Source organism: Limulus polyphemus, unplaced genomic scaffold, assembly GCF_000517525.1.
Source record: "Limulus polyphemus unplaced genomic scaffold, Limulus_polyphemus-2.1.2 Scaffold622, whole genome shotgun sequence".
Lineage (NCBI taxonomy): Eukaryota > Metazoa > Arthropoda > Merostomata > Xiphosura > Limulidae > Limulus > Limulus polyphemus.
Genome location: NW_013666232.1, coordinates 411923 through 438889, shown reverse-complemented (window position 1 = coordinate 438889; position 26967 = coordinate 411923). Strand labels below are relative to the sequence as shown.

Here is a 26967-nt window from a genome sequence, read left to right as displayed (position 1 = left end):
CTTCCTCCTTCCCTTGTTGATGATCTGCATTGGTGGATGGCCAGGGCTCACAAGTCGGTGGGTGTTCCGCTTCCTCTCTCTTTTCTGGATTTGCATACCTTCATGGACACTTCCTTCCAGGGCTGGGGGGCGTGGGTCGATCAGCAAGAAGCTTCTGGCCATACTTTGTGCTATGGATCATTTTCATCATCTTTCCAGTAATCCATTCCAACAATTCTACAGTGATGGCTTATGTCAATCACCAGGGTGGCACCTGTTCTTGTTCCCTTTCTGGTCGAACCTTGGATCTCATGTTTTGGGCCCAAACGCTTGGTATTTGCTCCTTGTGTGCCATGTTCCAGGTGCATTCAATTTTGTCGCAGATTGTCATTCCTGTCCCAACAAAGTTTATCCAATGGATTGGTCTCTCAATCTTCACCTAGATGAATTTGCCACATCCATCAATACCAGATTACCTATGTTTTGGTCAAGATTTCACCAAAAAATACCTTTATGTGTATCCTCCCATCTATCTTCTTCTTAGGGTGATTTTGATCATCCATGCCACTCCATATCAAGTCCTTCTAATTGCTCCTTACTGGCCAGCACAACCATGGTTTCCATGGCTGCTCCAGCTCCAATCTGCCTTACCATTATATCTTCCTCTTACTCCATCCCTTCTACATCAACCTTGCTCACTGGTGTTTCATCCAGTCCTTTATAACCTCCATCTTCATGCCTGGTTTTTACCTGGTCCTTGGTGAGGATATCCTGATTGTCCTGTTGAGTCGCTTCATTTTTAGCTTGTTCTCTTCAGCCTGCCTCTATGAATGTTTATCATTCTAAGTGGAATGTTTTCTGTCTTTGGGTCAGGGATTTTCTCCTGCTCATCCCACACTCTGTTTTTCCAGGTACCGTAAAGTTTTTACCTCACCTACCCTCTCCCTGTTGTTGTGTTCCTTCCAGATTCATTGTTCTCCTCAGTGCGTTGACCTTTCGAATTGGGATGTCAGTGTAATTCTTCACTGCCTTACTTTGCTTCTGTTTGAACCTTTGTCCTCATATTCAATTTTTCGCTTATCTTTTAAGACTTATTTCCTTCTCCTATTGGCCTGTGGACATTGTCGGTCAGATTTATTTGCCCTCAACATTTAACATATCCTATATCATACCACGTATGTTCTCCTTTATCCAGATCGATCTTTCCTTCCTAAAACTTTGGTGGCTTAAGAGGGTAACTCCTCTATCTCACAAATTTCCCTTCCTTCCATTTCCTACCCATATTCTTAATTCGGTACTGATAAGCTAATATGTCCCATATGTGATCTTCATTGTTATGTTGCACACATGGCCTCCTTCCATGGTGCCCATTCCCACCTCTTCATTCTGTGGCAAATGTCCTCTGTTTGTGACCTTTCTCCTGCCTTTAAAGTTCGGCCTTTAATTCGGTTGGTTTATACTTTCTTGTTTCCTTCTTCCTGTAATTTGTTTCAGATGTCTTCTCCTCAGGTTAGGCACCTTACCTTTTCACTGGCATCTCATCTCTGCCATCCCTTAGAAGAAATTCATCAATCAAGCATGTGGACCATACCATATTCATCTCTCACTATCTGCAACAGATTGCTGTTTCTTAATCATCGGGTTATCGTCTTCCACCTGTGGCCATTTGTCAGACTTCAGTGAGACTGTGATGGTGTGGGGTGGTGGACCATAAAGGAATTCTTCTGAATGAGATAGTGATATACAATACAATCAATAACGAAACCATTCAGTTGAGATTAGGCCAATGGTGTTCTGCTGGTGTAAATGACAAGATGTCCTCCCTTCTGATGCTCCATCTGTGTATGGGTCTACTTGTTGAGGGGATGTTGTAGCTTTGGAATAAGCCATCAAAATTACGGTTAACCCCCTTTATTTGGGATCCCTCATCCTACCTCCACATAGATGTCTGTTGCCAGTGGCTGGGTTTTGGATTCAGAGCTGGACAAATCAAAATAAGTCCGCATACATGTATTACAGATGTCTCTGTTCTCTCATTCAGTTGCACTTTTGTTCACTCATGCCATTGTGGGTCATGGTGAAGGAACTTGCAGGTTACTATGATTCTTCCTCTTATGCTATCCCTCAATGATTTTAATTTAATACCGGGTATTTTATTGCACTGGGGGTGGTTTCTGCCTGATTGGTTTTTAGTGGGTTATCTTACAATATGGAAACATCTTTATTCAGTCAAACATGTTCTCACTTTGCTATCATGTGTTCTTTTCACAGGTCGGTGGGTATAATATTTCCCTCAGGTCTGCTGAACTTGAGGTGAAGATGGTATGGTCCTCTTTCCTACCCCCACCAGATGGCTGGGTTTTGAATTGCAGTTGACTTGCCAGGTACAGTCCTTCACACCCTAGCCACTCTACACTTAAGGGCACATCCTTTTTCCTCTCACCCACAACAATGTAATCTATGGGATTGAGATTCAGAAGTTGCGTGGTTCGTATCCCTATCCAATCATTGTTCTCTCCCTTTTGGATGTGCTCCTCCCATGTTTGCATTACCTCTTTCCACATGGGGCGAAAAGTATATCTGGTACAGAAGTGGTGTGGTCTCCCACTTATGATCCTCTAATATGAGGATCTCCTCTTTTAGAGTGTTCTTCGGATGATTTCAAAGAAGACTTCTTTCTTTCCTTTGCACTGGTCTTTCCACCTATTCAGTATGGGATGCTAGCTATTTACGTGAGAGGAGGTCAGGTACAGTATCAGAAGTTATAATTTTTCTATACTGAAAATATATTTCTGATAGGTACTTACTTCCTTTCACACTTCCCACCCTTCCTCCCCACTGAAAACTGGTGCTTCCATTTTCTGCCAAAACTCAAAATGATAGTTTGGTAGTTTGTTTGGAGGGTGTGTTGCACTCTTATTGGTGGAAGTTTGTCACATGATACTTTACATGAGAGATGCAGTTGAACCGTGTTGATCATAGGGTATGTGGGAATCAAGGCTTGTGTCATGTGAAAAAATGTTTTGCATATAGAGGGCAGCACTGAATGAGAATAACTATTTATGTGAGAGGAGGTAAGTACTTTTGGAAATACATTTCCAGTATAAGAAAATTACAACTTTTGGGTGTTTGATTGTTAATGTAAAGTGTGTATGTGTGTAAGATTTGAAAGTGTTGAGAATTAGAAGTAAGTTATCAATATGTCAAGTTCAAAGCTGTTAGTTGTTAAAAACAGAAAGAAAAACTTCTAACAACAAAAAATTTATTAAAGGGTTTACAGTGACCAAAGTATTTTAAGACCTCTCATATTAACATGAGTGCAACTAGTATTTACAGACAGAAGCAAAGAAGGGTCAGAAGATGAAGGTAGATACTCGTTTTGATTATCTTTCCATTAAAATTCCATTTAGCTGAATGAGTATCCTCTGCATCATAGTTTGGAAACTGGGATTTCCTTTATAATACCAGAGATACCACTAAAATAATTTACAGTTGCTGCTAAGAGATGGTTATGGCTCAGGCATTAATGGACTGTAATTGTGTGGAATGTCAAAGTTTTCTTTCTGTCACTACATCCTATACTATGGCTCTTGACTACAAACATTTCAATATACACTGTGACATTTATCTAATGTGGGGATGATTGAACTTATGTTTAACCGTATGTTGCTATTGTTGTTGCTGAAAGAAGTTTTTAAAACTATGTATTAAATTTACCTGCAATTCACAATTTGGTCATAAGAGGCTAGTCTCGTGATTTCAGTCAAAATTGATAATATTGCAGTCACCTAATCAACAATTTTTAAAAGTGAAGGCTTGCAAGGTATGCCTGTGAATTGTGAACTAGATGTTACCTTCTGCATGAATAGTGTGGGATAAAGCACTGAAGACCTGCATTTTGTAATCTTGTTACACCATTTTCAGGTTTACAAAAGGAAGAAGATCATGTTGTTCTGTTAATCACTTTTGCTGTTAAAAATAACCGAAATTAAACCACGGCTCTTCAATTTTCTGATTTAATACATTTTTTTGTTTTATTTTATTTCAGTTTTTTTAGTTCCATTGTTTGAATTTTTTATTACATTTACTTGTATTGTTTTAATTATTCAGAAAAGTTTTGTTATCTTTTCTAACCTAATGTATCCAAAGACTACTATATATATTAACTTATTTTGTTGTTTTTATCACACATAGATTTTACAATCTATTTTTTATTGAAAGTAATTTCCTTGAACAATGTTTTCTTCAAAGGATCAAAAAAATTATTAACTAAATTCCTAGAAATATAAGTAGTATAAACTAAACATTTTAAGTTTTACCTTGATTTGAAGTGAATGATAAGCTACATCTGAAATAGACTGAATCACACATTGTAATGTTATGCATAGCTTTATTACTTTGAACCCTGAATAATAGCTTAGAAAGTATTAGGTTGATGGTATATAACAGTATATTTCTGAAGGCTGGAAGAACCAGACGATTCACAAATCAATTGGGAAGAAGGTGTTGTTATTTTGGAAAAGTACAGAATTATTTACTTAACTTTACCAGAATCTGTAAGTATATGCTTCATGCAGGTGTTCTGTCTGTATTCTTTTTATGTATTTTTTAAGCTAACAATAGGTTAGAATACTTGTTATTAATTTTTCCTTAATTATATTTGTGACCAAGTTAAATTAGCAATTGGATAAATTGTTATTTTTTATTTCAGTTTACAAAAGGATAGTGTATTTTCTTTATTTTTTGTATTTCTCAAGTTAAGTTAATAAGGTAGAATGTTCTACATACCTTTTTTTCCATTATATTTTTTTATGTTGAGTTAACTATTTTTGTATTAATAACTGCTTTTAAACCTTTTAGTTTATGTTATCCTGAAAATGGACAGCCGTTGATCACTTTCATGTTCTTTACTTATAATATATGTAGCAACATCAACTAACCATGTGTAGAGCTGGGTGATTTAACGGGTTAACTGATATAATCAAATACCTGTGAGAAGTTATTACATCAGTCAGTGTCTCATAAACTAATTGATTAATCAAAGTATGATTAACTGATTAATGTCACAAGAATAATCAACTAATCAAAATTAGTTTTTTATTTCAACAGTTGAATAATTGACCTATGATTAAATTTATTGGCATGAAAATAATCAACTGATCAAAATCAGTTGTTCCAGTTTTTGATTATTGAAACAGTTGATTAATTGAAAGGATGATTGATTTGATTTTCATGAAAATGATCAACTAATTGAGATTAAGGTTTCTGATTATTTACTGTTTTTGATTTTTTCAACTATTCATATAATCAAAATATTACCATTGTGTTTGTTTGTTAAGCACAAAGCTACATGATGGGTAAGTTTGGGGGGGGATGCTTTGAGATAAATTTGTTCTTCCTGTCTTTGTTATTGTAAAGCTAGCAAGGTTATCTGTTATTGGCACTAATTTTGAACTGCTGACTAGAGGGAAGTCAACTAGCTGGCAGCACCCACAGCCAACCCTCTGGCTACTTGAGTGTTAAATAAAGTGTAAATGTACTGATTTTTTTTTATTATGTTATGTTTCTAATATATAATTGTGTAATTGTATTATTTAATTTTCTATGAACAGGCATAGATCTAGGGAAGGTGTTCAAGGAAGCAAACCCTCACCCATTTTTTTCAGAAATTAATAACTATTATTTAATTTTGTATAAGTAGGTGCAGATCTAGAGGGTCTGTGTCCCACCTCCATTTTTTTTAAAGGATTTAATAACAGTATTCTTTAATGTATTATAAGCAGACATGGATTTATGAGAAGGGGGTCCATTAGGTCTAAACCACCTACCCCACCCCTTCAACTATTGTTTTCAGAAATGTATAACTTTATTATTTAATGTTTTATAAGTAGGCTTCAGAATTAGGGGGTTCAAACCCCCATCTGTTTTTTTTAGAAATTAATAAAAAATCAGCCAAAAGTCCTTATACTACAATATAGTATGAAAAAGAAATATTAGATGTGAGTGTTTTTATTTTATTGGTCTATTAATTACTGTATTTTTTTTTCAGTTTTTTTTTAAGTCAGAACAGCTAATGTATATGGCAGTCCAGTTACAGCCTCAACCAGTAACTGATTATTTCTATATTAACACAACATTGTGAATATAAATTAAGTGTTGCTATGGTAAAGTTTAGTGTCTGATCTTTTTCTGTTCACTTTAACAATGTGTCTAGATTTTAAAGATTTTTCATCAATGTTAGTATTACTTAGAATATCTGCAGCTCTTATAAACATGTTATAGAATTGATTTTTCTTTGTTTGGAAGTTAGAATACTTGCAAGAAAGATGTTTTCTTATTGTTGATGTCCAAAATAATCAAAAATGCAAGTGTCATGACTGTATAAGTGACAACTTAAAAAATCGAAAATGGGCATCCTGTTTACAAAAGCTAAACACTGGGTTTGAGTCTTTATGTATATTTTCTAAACATAATCATAACTATTTAATTTTAATTACAAAATTTGAAATGTTTTTCTTTTAACTGTTTTTATTTTCATATTGATTACATTACTGGAAATATAGATATAAGCTTTGAAATTGTTGGATTACAACCGATGGAACTACTCCTGTTACCTTTTGTGTGCTTTTTAATTAATTTTATTACTAAAGTAACTATTAGTGTGTAATTATAAGTAAAGTAAACAATGTTATATACATTGTGAACCGTGGTGTCTGTCCAAACATTTGTCTGTCTCTTTCCATGCTGTGCTTGAAAAGCTCCGCAGGCAAAGCTCAATGTTCACTTTTGAAATGAGGGGAAAACAGCCATGAATAATGTTGATGCCAAATTTTATTCTGCAAGCAGGATATTCTACACTAAATTGTGAGGAATTAATTATACTATCATTCACATTTCAAGATGTGACATAAATTAAAGAATAAAAATGTAGATTCACCATATGTTATTGTTTAGCAGTTCTTAGTGTGACTGAAATGCTCAACAATTACTTTTTGCGGTGGGTGGTAAAAGTAGCTCAGAGCTTTGGCTCTGAGTGAAACCAAGAGTGTGACTCAATTAACCTTTTTTAAAGTCCAGAAAATAGTTTAAATCGATAGATTATCTTAAACTGTTCCCATCACTGGGAACAGGTACCTTTGCTTGTAAAAGTAATATAAAAGTATTAGTTGTGCTACTAAAGGACTAGTTGGAATTCTCCCATCCTCCTTATTCTGGATTGCCCCTGTTTTGAGTCAAAGTATCAGTCTCTAACAACATTTAACATAATTTGAAACATGCATGAATAATATGTTTGAAAAATGTTTAACATAAGTATTCCATTTAGCAAGCTTAGACATTTCTCTATTTTATTTTTTATGAATATCAGTATTGTTCATCAACTAATGTGTATTCATTTTTTAACATATTTTGAAAAATAGTTTTATTTCCAGTAATGAAAGAAGTATTCAACTAACATACAATAGGATGTTAGGCCTATAGTCAAAACTAGGTCATATTTTATAAAATATTTTGTTAGCTGTGTTTTAAAGTAACAAAGTGTATTAACTTTATACAAAAATTTGTTTTTTGAAAAAGTTACAAAGTAATATGTTTATTTTCCTAAACAAAAATTCAGTAGTTTTAGTACAGTACTCTTGTGGAAATTTGTAGGGAGAAACCCACTGAATGTTATTAATAGTATTTTAAATTTTTGTCAGAATTTTGTACACATTTGTGTTTATGACATGTTTTCTTGTACAACAGTTAGGATAAAAAAAGTAACTTACTCCTTTGTTGTTGTATTTGAAGACAGTATTTCCTCTAGCTTTTCATATATTTTTGCTACAAAATTTTAAGGCCATTTTATGTTAATTCTAACAATCTAAAAAAAATGTATTTAAAAATATTTTAGAGACAAAACTCTTGTCATATTCTGGCACTTACATAGAGAAATTCATGAAGAAAAAGTAATATTTTCACAGTTGGAAAAAGTTTTGCCTGTAAACAAAACAACCTACTTGTCAAGTTTTTAAATAAGTTTTCCACCCATCCCAAAGAAGAACTGTATTTGTACTAAGAACCTATTACCACTTGAAAATATATTATCTATTACTTCATTTCAAGCATTTCTATTAGTTTTTTGTACAGGCCTTGATTGAAACATTGTTCTGGTGCCACATAAACTTGTTTCACCATTTACTAATGAAACACGTCTTTGAAAACAGCCATGGGTGCCTGCAGGAAGGGGAAAGATGGAACATTTACCCTCTTACATTTAGCAATCAATTGCACTCAGTATTTTTAGTAATTTTAAATTAAAACTGTAAATTTGTGTTTTCATTTAAGCAAACATAACACATATTCTTTTCGTCTGTTGACTTACACTGTAAAAGCTGATCCCCAACATGCTTGTTTTGCTCCTCCCAAAAAAACAATATTTTTATGGGTTCCCATGATAACAGCTATAAATAAAGTTTATATAGAGTAAATAGTTTTTCTAAATGTTCCTTTCATTGTGAATTGTGAAAGTATATGCAGTTAAATTATATCTATTTGAAAACTACAAAAAGTTTTTTCATTGAGAAGACATAGATAATTTAAGGTAGGTAAGTTTATACAGTTTAGAGATGGGTTGAATGAGTAACAAAGAAAATTACTGAAAGTTTAACACTGACAATTACAAAGTTTGGAAGAGGTTTTGTCATCATCAGGTACAAGTAGTTTACTTACACATAGGAATGTATATACAGTATAAAACAAAGTCACAAAACTGGATATTTCTTAAGGTTTAATTAATGTATTTTATTGATTTTTTATTCTTTGTTTAAAGTTACTGTTTTTTACTTTTTAATAGATATACTGTGACTTTACTGAGTTGTAATATTTATAAACATAAATTGTTGTTTTTATTATATTCATCAAATAAAAATGTTATCAAATCAGATAAGTTATGTTTACTGTTCAGTGAGAATGTTAGGTGACTGCAAAATATTCTTATGACTCAAATCTTTATTGAATATTATCTTTATGCTTAGCTTATTCAAACAACGTACATAAATAAATTAGCTACTTAATTATTTGTAATTGCAATTGTAATATGTTGTAAGTAAAAACTTATATTACCCTTATTTGTGAAAATAAAACGTTTTCGTTACTTAGTTATCAGTTTATTTGATTTGCAGATCAGTAAGGGATTAATGCATGTATGAAAAACAAAAATAATGGCAACTTTGTGGTGGTGATATTTAGTCAATATTAGCCATCCATTTTCTAAGTGGTAAATGTCCATAAAACTTTTAGGAAATATTTGTTTAGACAAAGGTGGGTTTTTTTTCCAAATGGGAAAATGACAACCTTAACAATATTATTACTTAGAGAAAAAAAACTAAAGGCAAAAGAAAATAGGAAGATTAATAACATGTTAGTATGCTGCAGAGGTTTAAAAATCTAAGTTAGCAGCACATACTCTTTATTTTGCTTGCATGGGCATGGTCTACTAATCAGTTAATGAGCCCATCAATTACTTGACTAGTAAATACCACTAACTGCCCAGCTTTAACCATTTGTTATTAATTAAATAGTAAGTTGTTGTGTTTGTTTTGTATGATAAACCAATTTGCTATTATTTGTGTACTTTCTACTCATCTCAATAATAGATATTGTTGACCACATCTCATTTGATTAGCTGTTATGTTTCTTTACAAATTTTTGTTAGCACAAAGTTCAGGACTTCTAATATCAGATGTCATACTTCCTAACTGTTACTGGATTACCTACTTGTAACATAAAGTGTAATAAATCTGTTATATTTTATGTGACCATGAGAGAATATTTTCTGATTTCCACTTTTGTTTTGGTCAAAATCTAAATGGGATATTTCAAATTCCTCTTCCAGGATGTTAAGTGGTTGATTTATTGTACTAATCATTGAATTTTTTACTTTGAATTAAGTACATGTACTTATTCCTATTTCTTATGTGGTCTAGATAAAATATATGTGTGTATAATTACAGAAAAATGGAACTTTTGCTATTCAAGTAGATAAATTTGACTACTTGGGTGAGCCACTCTCTTCGTTAATGAAAGATTACCCGTTTGTGTAAGTATACTGTCAGCTCCTAAACACTGATTTTTTGAGTAGTTGAAGTCATTAAAAATTGTTTTTAGGTCATTAATTATGTGTCTTGGATTTCTCGTGATATTTACTATAAAGTAATAACAGGGTCAAAAAGTAGTCCTTACTTGCAGCAGTGTCCATTGTTAAGCCACAACAATGGGAGTATTGTTGCAAATAACATGCGACAAGATGTTTGAGCATAACATTTTAGAAAATATATTGAATTTAACCTAGCAGTACAAGTTCATAGTTTTACATTTAGAAATCTATGGTATATGGTATTTATTTACCAGATTTGTACGAAGGTAATAATGAACTCTTTTCTTTTTTTGCAGCACATTTTTTTACCTTGAAATTTTTCAGTGTGGTTATATTATTATTATTAAGAAATACTTTAATAATGTTTAATTCTGCTTATATAAACATGAAATATACTAATTTGAGCTCACCTAACATCTGTGTTAAACATGTTCATAGACATTACATGTGTGTAATATTGTTTGTTTCTTTATGGTTAGTTACTATATATACTTCTTTTGAGATTCAACCTGGTAACGTAAGTATAAAAAAACAACCTAGAATATTGATAAATAAGTAGATGTCTAATGATTTTTGTTAAAATTTCTCAAGTTTTCATTTGTTTATATAATAAAAAACTGATTTGCTAATAAATAATTCATTCTTTAATCATCAACATAAATTTATTCTATAAAAATCCCCATTGTTGTTTAAAAGTCGAGCCCTTATGTGATAAATTAAGAGGCCACAGACCATGATGATAGCATCGTACTGCTGATAAATATATATAAGTGACTAAATACTCGTACTAATAACACAATCACATTTCTCTCTTCTTTTAATCAGTTATTATAATCCTGCAAGAAATGAACTGTAAACATTATCATATCTCACTTTAACCCCTTACCTACTGGGGCCATTTTGTTTTATCATGAAGGCAAAATCACATTTATGAATTGAAAAAATTATAGAGCACTTATCTTTTATTGGATTTCAGATTTTATTTTTGTAAATAACAGCATAATATTCAATTATTTGTCCTAAAATGTATTATTTAATGGAGTTTGAAGAAAAGTTTAATAAAAAAATCCCAAAATACGTTTGAGACTATAGATAAGTGCTCTCTAAGAATAAAAATTTTTTTTACATTTTTAAAAAAATTTTCCTTGCACTTTAGCACTGGTTCTGCCATCTATGATTGTTATCTAAACCTCTTTCTAGTCTGTTTTCTTTATAAAACAGCATCTGGGCATGTTAAACCTCAGTTGTAAAACTTTTAGCCAATCCTAGTCAAAGGTGTCAGTTTTAGTACCATGTTATTCCAAGTGCTGTATTACACGTTTTACAATTCATAGGATGATAAGCAAAGCAAGTGACAAAATGTTGTTTGCTGGATTTTACAATATGAATGCGGGTGGTGCTTATTATAGTAACTGCCATTTTATGTATAGGTTGTGTTTAGTAGTGGTCATTAGTACTGTTTTTAAGCCTTAGAAAATTTGCATCTGGAAGAAACTGCATGGGATGTATGTGACTTTTATTATTTTTCTATAGTAGCTTAAATCATGCTATATTGGATATCTATTTATGTTAATCATTCTATTGAAAAATTAACTCAAAATAAATATATCTTTAGGAAAGAAATTGATCAACAAATGTTAGGGTTAAGATCTATCGAGTGGTGAGTGCATGGTCTTTACGTAGATTAGGCTTAGCACTTTGAACTGAAAGAGTTTGTGAATTTTATATTCTTTTGCATTTAAATTAGTAGTTTAAAATTCAATAATTTAGCATTCTTATATATTAAGTTCATAATAAAAATATGATTCAGTATTTAGAATGATAACCTTGTGCGATTTGTACGTACTACTAGTACCATATAAGAATTTTATATATATTCTTCTTACTATCTTTACTTTGTAGTAAGACTCCCACTACTGTTGTTTTTGTTGCTTTATAATTAAAACAGTCTAACTGATATATAAAAGCTTATTCTGATATTTTTCAAATGATTTATAACTCAGTGTACAAATGACAAAAAATAAAATCCATATGTTGGTTGTGAAACAGACTAAACACATTTGTCTCAATAATACGGGGGAAGCTGTGACATTCTCAAAGTTGGGGTGTCAATACAATGAATAGCTTAGCTTTCAAATTCCAATATAAATCTTGCCTATAATGAGAGGAATGTGACCAGGACTAATCTTTTAAGTGCTGTAAAGTAATTTTCTTTGTAATTTTTGGTGTCTGTATCCTTTGGTAATATCCTGTAACAGGATGTATCATGTAACTATGGTCAGGAGGTGTTATTCAAACCACCTGTACTGTAAACTATTACATACATTCACTAGTAGTGGAAGTTAGTTTTGTATGTATAATGAAACAATATACAAGGACATATGTTGAAATAAACTTGCTTGAATTCAATTACCGAAAAACTTTCTTACAATCATATCTACAATAATGTTCAAATGCGCCTGCACTGGGCTGAACTAAAGTGAACCCCAACAGGCATGATAGTTTGTGACAAATGTGTGAAGTTCACGCTGCTAACCTCATGGTTTTTTCTACACAATAAACAAAAGTACAGCTGCAATGAAATATAAACTTGAAATAAAAATACATTTATAAAACAAAATTAAAATGTTTTTTATGTACATATATAATGTTTTTATTTTATTTTATTAGAATTCAAAGATCTGAAGATGATCCAGAACTTCAGAAAAAATGCGAAGACTTTGAGCAAAAATTGTAAGTTTGAAAAATTGAAATTAGTGAATGTAGAATAATTTAGTACAGGAAATCAAGAGTTGAAAACTCTTTAAAAGCACTTGTTACAAGTGTTTCCTCTAAAATATTTACTTCACTTTTAAATTGTCATTTGTCATCCCACTTCTCTTGACATGAAGTATAACTTTCATTACACCTCTAAGCAATTTTTCAGTTATTTCCGTTACTTAATTGTTATTGCAGCAATTATATTTCATACACAAGAATGACAGCACAAGTATCATTAACCCTTTGGTACCAAGCAGGGTGTACCCATTATCCGTGGGCAAAATTGCACCATTGAATTCTAAACAATTATGGAAAATAAAGTTGCAGTTGTTATTCTATACATTTTTCAATACATCAATTTAGAAATTTATTCAACAAAACTATTTTATTTCGTTTTATACATAAAATTGTATTTTTAATTTTGGGTTAGTTTCAGCATACTCAGAATGAAAACATTAATGTTTGAGAATTTCCTGAGTTTTTTCTGAGCACTCATAGCTCCCTAGGAGGAAAAAAGTGAAATAGTTTTTAAACAAAGTAAAAACCAACTTGAACCTTATAACTTCAATACGAGTGTAGTTTTATCAATTTCAGCTAGTCGCTGTTTCCCAGTCTTGGTTGTCATGGTTTTATATGAATTGCTTATACCTCAGCTATAGGCTAGTGTAATGAGATCTCTTTTTCTGTTTCTTTAAATTGTACGAAGCAATATGGTAAAAACTTGTACAGATCAGACCAAAGTGATAAAGTTTAGCTTTGTGATATGTTGCTAGAAGAAAAGATGTTTCTGAACAATTTTTTTATACCTTGCAAAAAGCTTGCTTTATTTGAATTATAGTATTCTGGTATGATGTATGCTTTTTTGCAGAACAAGGTCAGGTTGAGAATTGTTAGACTTTTGTATTCAACCATATCAAGTTTTGTATCATCAAATAGAAAAGTAAAAAAAATATGTATGTAAAAGAATATAAAAGTGATTTAAAACTTAAATATGTTAAATAAAGTCTTCTGATTAATAGTTAAGAAAAGTTGGCTTGTTTGTAATTTAATATGATAAAGTTATTTTTATTGTACTCCAGTAATAGTAAACACAGCAAAATTGCATGTAGCATTTTTTGAATGAAACCAAAGGCAAAATTTACAGTTTTATAACATAAAATCTTGAATGTTAATCCTTACAAGAACTTGGGAAGACACAAAATTAGCAATTGAAATCTAAATTAAAAGTAACTATTTTTAATTGTTTCTATAAAAAAATTCACAAAGAAATCTTTTTGAATTTTCAAAACTGAGAATTCATACAAGTATTACATATTTTATTTTGCAGAAGCTGCATAATCAGTTGAAAGTTCATCTCAAGTTTCAAACAATTTCATCCAGTAGTTTTTATTTATTTATTATTTTTTTTGCAGTGCAGTAAAGCAAACCAACCTGGACATTTTAAGGTTGAAGCAAGCACTGGCTCCAGATAGGTAAGTGTGATGTAATTTTTTTTGTGTCCTAACATTTATAGTTATTTACACTTACTGTAACTTGGTTTTAGTATAATTGAATGTTAAAGTGAAAATATGTTTTATAAATATTAATCTGTAAATTCTAGATTTTACTTTGAACAGAATTTTGTACTTCTATTTCTATAATGTACCAAGCACTTTGGTATTTACATCACGAATTACATGGAGTGAAATACATTCAGTCATGTGGAAGCAAACTGTTAATGAAACTTCTTTATCCTTCTGATAAAAAAAATTATATGAAATAGATACTTGTTTTACGTACATAGTCTCTTACTTCCATCATCATGCTCAATCAGTTGAAAATAACAATGCTTTAAAAGCCTCAAGTTTACAGCAGATGATTCTGTTGTGATATATTTTTTTAAGTGTATATACAAACTGAATTACATATGTGTATGATAAAGAGCATCACATGCTCCATCTGAAGTCAATTTAGTGAAAGCACTTACAAAAACAAATTATCTATTCAAAGTTTTATGTGACCTGTCTGATTTATTTTGTGAGGATTGTTAGTTGCAATTGAAAATAATAATATGTTTAACATCTAACTTGTGCAGTTTTACACTTCAGAAGTCTTAATTTATTACACATTCATGATACAATATTATCTGATTTTCAACTAAATCAAAACTGTTTATATTGGAGTCAAAATTTTAGAGATTTATGACAACCTTTTTGATAGGAAATTTAAAGAATTTCTTTTGATTCAGTCCAAATGCTCTTCCATTAACAGATACAATGCCTTACCCCTATAATACTATTATTATTTATTTTTCAACATTTACTTTTATGATCTGTGATTCTAACTCGTTTTAGTATACTTCACAGTGCACTGTTCTGTTATAGTGTTGTAGATTATAACATTTTTGGTTACCATCATTTAAGATCAGTTTTGTAATCTGTGACATTCATAGACCCTTGAAAAAGGCATTAACCATAAATTTGGGCAGATTAAATAAACATTTATCTGAAGTTGTTTGTCATCTTCATTGAAAATGTTAGGAAATTATGTATTTTTACAGTTAACCAAACAGCCAAGAGTTGTAGACTGACCTTTGAGAGGAAGAAGTTTAAGACTGTAATGTTAAAAGTTGCTTTCAGTACTATTTTGGAATATTTATACAAATATTACGTCATCGGTGTTACCTCTTTCCTTCAAGTAAAGTGATAACATAATGTTTCTAATAAATTTAGGGGAACATATTTCAGAGAGCCATCTACTTTTACATTTCTACAGTGACATCACAAAATAACCTGAGTGATGTAATTTCTTATTGAACAACACAACCAATATTCATTATTCATATGTAATAGAATGTAAAACTTCCAAAATTAAGTTAAATTAATAAGAATTATGATTTAAATCTTTGAAGGTAATTTAGAAAAAAAAGTTTCATGGGTCTAATGCAAGACCATTTATAGAGAATTGGTCAAATAATTTATTCAGTTTTTATATTTAACTGTGTAAAATATTATAATTGGTACTCTGGGTGTAATTGATTATTTTTAGGTATTCACTGTGCAGTAGATCCTAACATAAATAATATTTAATTATTTTTTTTACACTCATTTTTATTTCAGTCTAGAATCTTCAACAGAATTAGATAGCCTTCTTAATGACGTTCTGGAAGAGGTTGATCCACTGGCAAAAACGAGTGTCAAGGAATCAGTGAAATCTCTGTGTGCTGGAAATAATGCAGCTGACTTTCTTTTGATAAGCTCTCAAAGCTCACAACTGCTGGATAGTTAGTATTTATTAGATGAAATATTACATCATATTGTTTGCAAACATTTGTACTTAACAGCCAAAGTTATTGTCTCTAAAAATATTTGGCATGATAAGAATTCTAAATAATTATAGTAGTAATAGATGTATTGAAACCTTAAAACATCACATCTTTTATTTGTGGGCCAGGTTGTGGATCCATAGTCCTAAGTTTTAATCTTTGATAAAGTACTGAACACACTGCATTTTCAGCTGTGAGCTCTATGTGAAAGTGACAGTCAATCCTGCTATTCAGTTATAAGTAGCCATATAGATAGTGTGTGCTGCAGCAGTTCCAAGTTACAGATGGCTATGCCTGGTTCTTTGATCTCTGACCTGACCATTTGACTATTGTGTACCATAAGATGATGTTCTAAGTTACAGATGGCTATGCCTGCTCCTTTAATACATGACCGGGACATTTGGTTGCTTAAGATGCCATTCTAACTTACAGATGACTATATCTGTTCCTTTGATCTCTGATCTGACCATTTGGCCATTGTGTCGCATGAGGTGCTATTATAACTTACAAATAGCTGTGCCTGTTATCTCTGACTTGACCATTTGGCCATTGTGTCACATGAGGTGTCATTCTAACTTGCAGATGGCTATGCCTGTTCCATTGATCTCTGACCTGGCCATTTGGCCATTGTGTTACACAAGGTGCTGTTCTAAGATACAGATGGCAATGCTTGTATCCTTGTTTAAACTACCAAGGTATTAGCAATTTTTTTTCAAGTGAATATATGAAATTTGGTTAATTTTTGTCTTTTACTTAAACATATCAGAAGACAAAACCATTAGTAACTAATTAATAATCAGGTTTATTGCAGCATTTAATTCATTCTTTTAAACAAAATTAAGATATACATGCATGAATGTAATATATGGTTATAATTTATTCTCTTTTATAGCTTCAAGAATCAACTAAATGATTTTATATTTTACACTTTTATATAAACAAATGTTGGCAGTTTTCAGAATATTATTGAAATCAGATTTTTTATAATATTTTATTTTTCTCTGTGAGAAATTACAAGTCTTTATTTAATTACTTTTAATGTTTCAAAATTTTGATCTCTTTTTAACAATAATAAACTTAGATATTAAATTATATTAGTATATCAATGTTCTTTTGTGTGTATTTATATATATATATATATATATATATATGTGTGTGTGTGTGTATGGTTGTGTTTTTCCATGATATTGCTATTAAAATTGCTGTTGGTTCTGAGATACTGAAGAGGCCCTTCTGTGTTAAATTTACTAACATTATTAGTGGAATTATTTATACAAAATATAAATTATACAGTTCTAGCTAATCTCAATCCCTTTTTTTAATAAAAAAAGCTGAAAATACTTTCTGGAATTATGCTTTTTTTATTTGTCTTTCAAGAGCTTTGATACAGATATTAAAGGTTTAAGTAAATGACAACTTCCGATATGGTATGTTACCTCCAATCAAATAAATAGCTATTATTGTTCAGTGCTGCCTTCTATATGTAAAAAGTTTTTTTTGCATGCCACAAGCCTTGAGCTCTCACTTACCTTACACTCAACTGGTTCTTGTATGTAAATCATCATGCGACAACCCTCCACCAATAAGAGTGCAACACACTCTCCAAACATATGATTCCCTCTATTTGATTCTACCGAACTATCACTTCTCATTTGGCAGTATTCGTGTCAAGAAGTTTTTGTAGTACTCTTCAAGCATATTTTTTGTTCAACTTACTGTTTTTTTTATATTATTGTGAAGTGGGTTTGTTTTGTTTTTCAAAAGTTAATGACTTTTCAGATAACTTATTTTCCCACTTTTTCATTTTTTGTTCTCATCAAATGTTTGTATTTGATTTTTCTTTGTTACACAGTGAATTTTGAAGTTCAAGTTACCACTTTGGAGGTAATACCTTCGACTAGCACACTTACACAGGCTACAGGAGAGAGTGACTCATCTTTGAACTTATCAGCTATAATCTGCCGTAAGATTGATCGTTATATGAGTCAATCTGCTTCATCTGATCTTGACCCTATTGCTCTAGAAGATCCCAAACCTGTTTGCATCGACAAGGATTTTGATCATCCTATTTGTTTATCACAATTTTCCCGCCTCCATCTTACCTTATTCATTGTCCTACGAAACTTGTCTACTATCCACTTCCTTTCTGAAGCGATACACAGAGATCCTGAGGGTTTTTCGAGGGATAGCCTCTCCCTGCTTACCTCCATGTTGGCACATTTTTCTTCTTTAGCTCTATCCTTACACACATGGTTTCTCTGTTGTTGGGATCTCCTGTGAAGGAATGCTGCTTTGTTTCAGGTTTGTTTACTGCCAACTTATCTCTGGGACTTACATATAGCCCCTTTTCTACAGTGGTATGTTTTTGGTACTATTCCTGAGACTATGAAATCCCATGTGGAGTCGGTGTGACAACAAGCTACCCTTTCTGATTTGGTGGATCATTTGTCTCATTCAGAGCCTAGACATGCCCCTATTACTGTTTCCTGTCCAGCTCCAGGTACAGCCTTTACCTGTACCTACCTCCAGGAATTCCTCATCTCGTTGTTTTATTCAACACAGATAGACACATTGCCAACAGTACCAGCACGTTCTGGTTCAGTGGGGTTCAGTTGACCAATTTTTTCCCCTTTGGCAAGTTTTTGCCACAGATCTGTGGGTTATTTGGGTATTATCTGAGGGACTTATCACCCATTTTCTTTCCCCTCCTCCATTGCCTCAGGATCCTACCACCAGTCAACATCTATCGGAGGTGGTACAAGATCATCTCTCTCCGCAGGACATTGAACCTGTCAATCATCCTTCTCCAAGATTTTATTCCAGGCTGTTTGTGGTACTCAAGAAAACCAGGGACTGATGACCTGTGATAGATTTATCCTGCCTCAATCAATTTTTGGTTCTACCCTGACTTACCATGGAGTCTTTTCTCCTCAGGTGGACTTTTTCAATGGCATTGTGGGTGACCAAGGTAGACGTCATGGATGCTTACCTGCATGTCCCAACATCATGTCATTCGAGGTACTATCTTCAGTTCGTTCATCAAGAGGTAGTTTATTAATATCACACTCTGCCCTTTGGGCTTGCTTCGGCTCCGTATGTCTTTATTCGGGTGGTCAAGGCTTTTGCCTGACATTTGCATGCTCGGGGGATGCGCTTCTATCATTACATGGATGACTGGCTTCTGTTAGCTCATTCTGAACAGGAGTCCACCCACCACACTCATCTGCTGCTCCTGGAGGCAGCTCATGTTGGTGGGTTAATCAATTTGAAGAAGTTATTCCTTATACCTACTCAATATTATGCCCAATTGGGTGTCTTTTTCAACACTCATCTCAGTCGAGCCCAACCTTCTTCTCTTTGACTTCGTTCGAAGGAGCTTTCATTTCTCCATGTCCTTACTGCTCCTTCTTTTTACAGCTCATGAAATTTTATCACTTTTGGAGGTGTGGTCTTTCATGGAAGCCTCTATCCTCCTGGGTTGAGCACATATGAGGTTTCTTCAGTGGGCTCTGCACAACCAAAGGAATCTTGTGCAGGATCCATTGGAGGCTCCTGTTTCACTTCCTCCTTCCATTGCAGGTGATCTGCATTAGTGTCAGACAAGGCTCACACATCGGCGGGTGTACCAGTTCTTCCCCTTGTTCGAATTTGCATATCTTCAGGGATGCTTCCCAACAGGGGTTGGGAAGGATGTGTCGATCAGCAGGAAGCTTTGGGTTGGTGGTCTCCAACCAAAATATCTCACTATATCAGTATCCTGGAGCTTCTGGTTGAACATCATGCTTTGGATCATTTTCTTCATCTTGCCAGGAATCCTCTGGTCATAATACATTTCAACAATTCTACAGTGGTGGCTTATATCAATCACCGAAGTGGCATCCGTTCTCATTCCCTTTGTGGTCGAACCTTGGATTTCCATTTTTGGGCCTACACACTTGATATTCATATCCTTGCTTGTCATGTTCTAGGTGCATTCAATCTTTTTGCTGATCGTCTTTCCCGTCCTAACAAAGTTTATCTGATGGAGTGGTCTCTCAATCCTCTTGTTTTCCGGTGACTATGCCTTCAATCGGGTACTCCTCACCTGGATGCATTTGCCATATCCCTCAATACCAAGTTACCTCTGTTTTGGTCTCCAGTTTTCATCCCCTTGCTCTGGCTGTCAATGCATTCAGTCAAGAATAGACCAACAAATACCTGTATGTTTATTTTCCCATCCATCATCTTCACAGAGTGATTTCGATCATTCATGCCACTCCGTGTCAAGTCCTTGTAATTGCTCTGTATTGGCCGGTACAACCATGGTTTCTGTGGCTGCTTTCCATATTGTTGCATACCTTCCAGATTAGTCATTCACTTTGGCATGCATCCTTCCAGATTAGGATGTTAATGTGGCTCTTTACTGCCTCACTTTACCTCCATTTGAATCTCTGACCTCGTGATGGATTTTTCACTTGTCCCTTAAGACCTATTTCCTTCTCCTATTAGCCTGTGGAGATCATCAGTCAGATTTATTTGCCTTCAATGTTTCACGTACCCAATATCATTCCACATATGTTCTTCTTTATCCGGATCGATCTTTCCTTCCCATAACTTCAGTGGCTGGGAAGGGTAAATCCTGCTCCTCACTGATTTCACTCCCTTCCATTTCCCACCCTTATCCGTGGTTGGATCTTGATAGGCTATTATATCCCATTTGTGTTATGTTGCCCACAAGGTTTCATTCCATGGTGCCTGTTCCCACCTATTCATTCCTTGGCAGACATTCTCTGTTCGTGACCTTTCTCCTTCCAATCAACATAAGTCCTCACATATGTCTTATAGGTGTCTCTGTGCCTCATTCAATTATACTCTTGTTCCCTCCACTCATGTTGTGGGTCACTCTGGTTGGACATTTAGATTAATACGGTTCTTACTCTTATACTATCCCTTGATGTTTTCATATACCAAAGATGTTCTTGCACTGAGGGCAGTTCTTTGTCGGATGGTTTTGAGAGAGTTAGTTTCCATTACGGAGACATCATTCCTATACTGATTGTCTGGATTTCAGATTCCCGGACCTGTCAAACAGTTTATCACATTGCTATTATGTGTCACATTCACAGAACAGTGGGTTCAAAATTCCCTCTGTTCTGCTGAAATTGAGGTGAAGATGGTATGGTCCTCTTTCCTACTCCCACATAGATATCGGTTCTCGATGGCTGGGGTTAGGATGCAGTTGACTTGCTGTGTACAGTCCGCCACATTCTAGCCATTCTACACATAGGGACACATCCTTTTACTTTCACCCACGTTCCAGTACTTTATGGGTTTGAAATTGATTATATATGGTGGTGCAGATCCCTATCCCACCATTGTATGGATGTGCTCTTCCATTTTTCTGTCCATGTCTGCAACACCTAATTCCACACTGGCCGAAGAGTATACCTGGTACAGATGTGGTGCGGTCTCCCATGTATGATTCTCTACTGTGAGGATCTACTCTTTTAGGATGTTCTTCAGGTGCTTTCAGGGAATGCTTCTTTGTTCTTCCCTCACATTCGATCCCTCCACCTATTCCACATGGGATTCTGACTATTTATGTGAGCGAAGGTAATGTACCCTGTCGGAAGTTATAATTTTTTTATACGGAAAATATATTTCTGATTGGTTCTTACCTCCTTTAACACTGCTCACCCTTCCTCCCCAATGAAAACCAGTGCTTCCGTTTTCTGCCAAAACTCGAAGTGTGTCGCACTCTTATTGGTGGAGGTTTGTCACATGATGATTTACAATGTGAGACGTAGCTATTTTTGTGAGAATATTTGAGCACCTATTGAAAATATATTTTCAGCATAGGAAAATTTTAACTTGTGTATTTACTTATTACCCAGTAACTAAACCCAGGTTTACTAATATTAAAAGATTGTTTCACTTTCATACTTATCTCAATTCTTTCACAAGATACTTTTCTTTTTTCAGAGTTGGAATCTTCTGCTGAACATAAAATCAGTGACAATGGTGTTATTGAAAATAATTCTTCTAATTTGGATAGTAGTAGTAGATTCAAGAAAGAGAGGCATCGTTCTAATACAAGTGACCAGATTTCTTCAAAAAATATTTTAGATCCAGGTGCAGATACAGTCAGCAAAGCATGTAATATGAATTTTGAGATGTCTCTTACACAAAAGACTCCAGCTGCTCTAAATATCAATAGTGAAAAGGAATTTAAAGTCTTAAGAAGTGGCAGGCTTATTCACAGAGTGAACAAAAAACAAACGTCTGACACAAAATATTTCATCAATGAACAAAAGACTAGTTCACTGAATGACAGTTCTCTACTACTTAGCAGCTCATTGCTGTCTGAAGACTATAATACTAGAAGTCGGCATAAAATAACTGACAAAAAAAGAACTTTGAGAAATTATGAAAATGAACAAAATGCCACAGAGAAATCTGTATTAGCAAGCAGATCACCTTCTAAAAGGAAAAGTGTTGGTTTTGATGATTCAGGTGCACTGAAGAATAAAAAATACTTAAGGAAAGAATCTAGTGTGACAAATAATGTAAACATGAAAGAAAAAAGTAATTCTGACAGTACTTTACCAAAAGACTGTGATAATCTTACTTGCAGTGCATCAACAGATAAACCTAATTCTTTAATTCACAGTGATTTTATTTCTCCGGAAGACACTAACAATAGGGTGGTTGATAAAAACGTGTTTGAAGAATTCTGTAGTAATTCTGACTATGGTTTATTTGAAGAGAAATGCACAATCAATGAAAGTAATCCTTACTGCGAAGAAACTAGAATTGTTAATGCTGTGTCGCAAGATTCACAGCCTAGTGAATATACGCAATCTGAAAGTAATGCACAAGAAGAAGAATTGGGTTGGTGTCAGAAAACTATTGTTTTATCCTCTGAGGAATATAACACCACTCCAGATTTGAATATTCAGGAAATAGCAGAAGGATCATTTAGTTTTTTGTCCCAGATCCCAAGTTCCCATACAACAGATTGCTTAAAAAACCATGTACAAGTAACCATTGCTAACAATACATTTTCTGGATCTAAAGAATCTCTAGATGAATCTTTGATGATTTCACCAACTCCAGTAAAAGAAAATAGAAAAAAACTTTCTGAAAATAATTTTAAAAGTTCTGAGTGTAGTAGGTTGGAAGCACAGAAGGAAATTAGGAGTTGTTGCACCACACCTCATGATGTAATTGATCTTACACATTCGTCTTCATCAGAAGAAAATGAGACTTATGTTTTAGAATCTAAAACAGCACTTTCGCAAGAGAAAATTAACACTGAGTATTTATCTTATGCAGATAATGATGTTGAAAGCCAGGTTGACAGTTCGATATTTGATGGTTGTGGCATGACCTATACATTTATGGATTCTCCTCCAGGTATTGTTGAGAAACCATCTAATAATTACAGTGACCACTTAAACCAGGTAATTCCTCTAACTTTTGATAAGGATGCTTGTAGAAGAAATTTAAATTTCCAGCCTAAAGCTGTGTTAGAAAATCATTTTAGTATTGTTCCTGATCAGAAACAAAAATCTGCTTGTCACGATGTTTTGAATGCAGAAATGAAAGGTAAAAGGTTTGAACCTTGGTGTAATGCATGTGAAAGAAGTCTTATTTCATGTACGTGTTCTTTTATAAGAATGAACTTAAACACTTTGACAGACTCTGAAATCTTTCCTATTCATAGCAAATCAAAATGTGAACCAGAACCATACTTAACACCAAATAAAGAAAAACCTAAATCAGAATCTGATGATACAAAAATAAAAGGCATGCATGAATCAGGACTTGATGTAACAGCATATGAAAGAAAACATGAATCCAGACATGATGTAATAGTAAATAAAGGAAAACAGGAATTAGAATTTGATGTAGCAGCAAATGAAGGAAAACAGGAATTAGAACTTGATGTAGCAGCAAATGAAGGAAAACAGGAATTAGAACTTGATGTAGTAGCAAATGAAGGAAAACAGGAATTAGAACTTGATGTAGCAGCAAATGAAGGAAAACAGGATTTAGAACTTGATGTAGCAGCAAATGAAGGAACAAGTTATTCTCTTCAGATAGAGGAAGGTAGATTCCCCAAATTTCCAGGTATTTCAACCTCTGCTGAAGTGACATTACCTGAAACAACTGCTGCTTTAACTAGTCACCATCATAGACACTCTAACACTTCTGTTTTCCCTACAGGATATGTATCTTTTGACTTTACAGATTCTCAGATTGAAAGGATGATGCACCTTCTTCTTAGAATGCTGGATATTAAACCAGACATTTAAAGTTTGTTTTTATTTGTCAATACAAATAGTTTATGAGCAACCCATACTTACGATGTACCATAGTATTAGATGTTTAAATCACCTACAACCTTACTTGCATAGGTATTCTTGCTAACTGCTTTTTTTTTCATATTGAGAACTATAAATGTAAAATAACTGTAAATATTTTTTAAATATGAGATCATTTTTAAATGCAAATCTGTGAATATCTTAAAAGTTTCTATTTATATATCATGCTGTCCATGTGGATGTACCTCCTGATATGATAGAATGTTTTGTATGTGATTCATCTGTACATGTACCATTATATATTCAGTCATTGAATGAACCGACAGTTTCAATTTTGTTATCTAAGTTAATAGTATTTCCAGTAGTGATGTAATCAGCATTGCCTACTGGTGCACACGTATATAGATTCCGTTGGTAGACAACTGATTGGTTTCAGTTTCAATTACCCACATTAATAGTACTTGGAGGTGATCAGTAGTGTTGTACTGTGGTTTATGGTGTACATTTATATACATATTCATTCACTTAAACATTTGGCTTTAATTTTACCCTTAGTAGTAGTAGCTAAATAGTAAAGTGATCAATACTCTTTATCTGTATTAGTTTACAAATATTTGGGTTTATTGTGTGTTTATATATATGTATTCAGTCACTAAATGAATTGATGACTTCAGGTTTAGTTAATCAATTATATAGGTCATTATCACATCCATTGGAGCTCATTTGAGGGGGAGACTTGAAAAAAACGTTTTATTCTCATATTTATAAAAATTACTAGTTGTGAAAGTTGTTTTACTGGGAGTGGTAGTATTACTGATTAAACAACAGGATTAAGTGCCTTCTACTTGTGTCATCTTTTTATAATTGCTTAATTCTCTGAATACAGGAAAGTAGATTTTAAGTTTTGTTTTTGTCTCTCAGTTAAAAGAAAATGAATGGATTGCAGAGAAAAATTATTTGTGTATGTTAAATTTTTATTTTAACATAATATGATGAGTAAATCAAAGACAGGAAATAAGTTCATTTATATAGAAGTTTAAATTTCAGCACAAAACAAGAATACATGTATTTGTAAAATATTTTAACTAATTTACTCTTAAATGTTTTACTTAGAAAATTTCAGAAAAAATATTTAAATTTTATTATAATTTTTTAAATGAACAGTTATGATAATCACAGCTGTAGAATTAGAGAAAAACACAGACTAAAAATGTTGTTGTATACTTTGATAAGATTGAATAATAAAGATGTTTACACAAGTTTTAAAAATTGTATCATGAATTGTTTCTTAAATGTACTCCTTTTAATCATTTTCTGCACCCCAGGTTTCATAATCTAAATAGATGTGTAACAAAAATTGAGCATAATTTTTCTTATGAAGAACAGGTAAAGAAAATACTTTCGGAGAAAAAAAGGAAGTAGATGTAGGGATGGCATTTGCAGCATCCCTACATATTGCACAGGCAAGAATTAACATATAGCAATATATATATAACTATTCAATCACAATTGAGTTTATCCTATTTTTGTCTGTTAACATTCTACTACACTATGAGCCTGTGCTCTTGTGTAGGATTGTTGCAACTGCCATCGCTACTATTTTGTTTGCATAGACTGGTTTACTGGTTAGATTGGTTTACAGTTTAGTTTTATTCTAGCTTAATTACCCTACAATTGCTAAAGATTAGTGATGATATTAAACCCCATAAATTGTATCACATCTCAGCCCCAACTTGTGATCCAAGCTTAACATACCATGTTGAAAAACAATGATTAATGTGAAAGGAGCAACCAAACACTAGCTGTGTTGTGGAGTTTTTGAGAGGGTATCAGAATTATCCATAAAAATTTGTACATTATATATGCTTGATACTAAAATTTAGTTTCTGCAACATTGTAAGTCGATGAACTATGGTGCTTTCATGATTTTCAAAAATATCCTTCCATTGCTGTAAGGCATGTTCATCTCACATTTGGTTTCATAATCCTTATATGTGGTAACATTAATGTCTCATTAGCACTACTAATGCTATTAGTTCTTTTGTAGTGATTTAAAAAGTTTTATTGCGATGAATTCATTACTTTCCTTGTACATTGTAACTATGACTCTCTTAAGGTAGCCAAATGCATCGTCATCTAATTAGTGACGCACGTAAATGGATTAACGAGATTCCCACTGTCCCTATCTACTATCTAGTGAAACCACAGCCAAGGGAACGGGCTTGGAAAAATCAGCGGTGATGAATTCATTACCTTCCTTGTATAAGCAATAACATTCATGGACGTCTTGTATTTGAAAGACTACCATACTTGTGTGTCTGATATCAGCCTAAAAAGCCATCTTTTTACAGTAGGTTAAGCATTCATACTTTTGTTATACTGGTAAATACCATTTGACATTTGTTTGACTACTCAAATCTTCTTTCAGCCTTAGTAAAAATTGTTTGTGCTTAAATGTGGAATAGATTTTGAAAAAGAGCTTC

General features: G+C 33.1%; 1 protein-coding gene across 1 annotated transcript in view; it reads left to right on the top strand.

Moving 5' to 3' along the window:
• Positions 1-25758, top strand: part of LOC106459529 — a 51791-nt gene extending 26033 nt beyond the window's left edge. The window contains exons 3-8 of the mRNA XM_022386034.1: positions 4442-4535; positions 9972-10057; positions 12785-12847; positions 14287-14346; positions 15973-16136; positions 22140-25758. Coding sequence (XP_022241742.1) covers positions 4442-4535; positions 9972-10057; positions 12785-12847; positions 14287-14346; positions 15973-16136; positions 22140-24475 — 2803 coding nt within the window. The 3' untranslated portion in view covers positions 24476-25758. The remainder of the gene's footprint in view (positions 1-4441; positions 4536-9971; positions 10058-12784; positions 12848-14286; positions 14347-15972; positions 16137-22139) is intronic.
• Positions 25759-26967: the final 1209 nt, after the last annotated feature.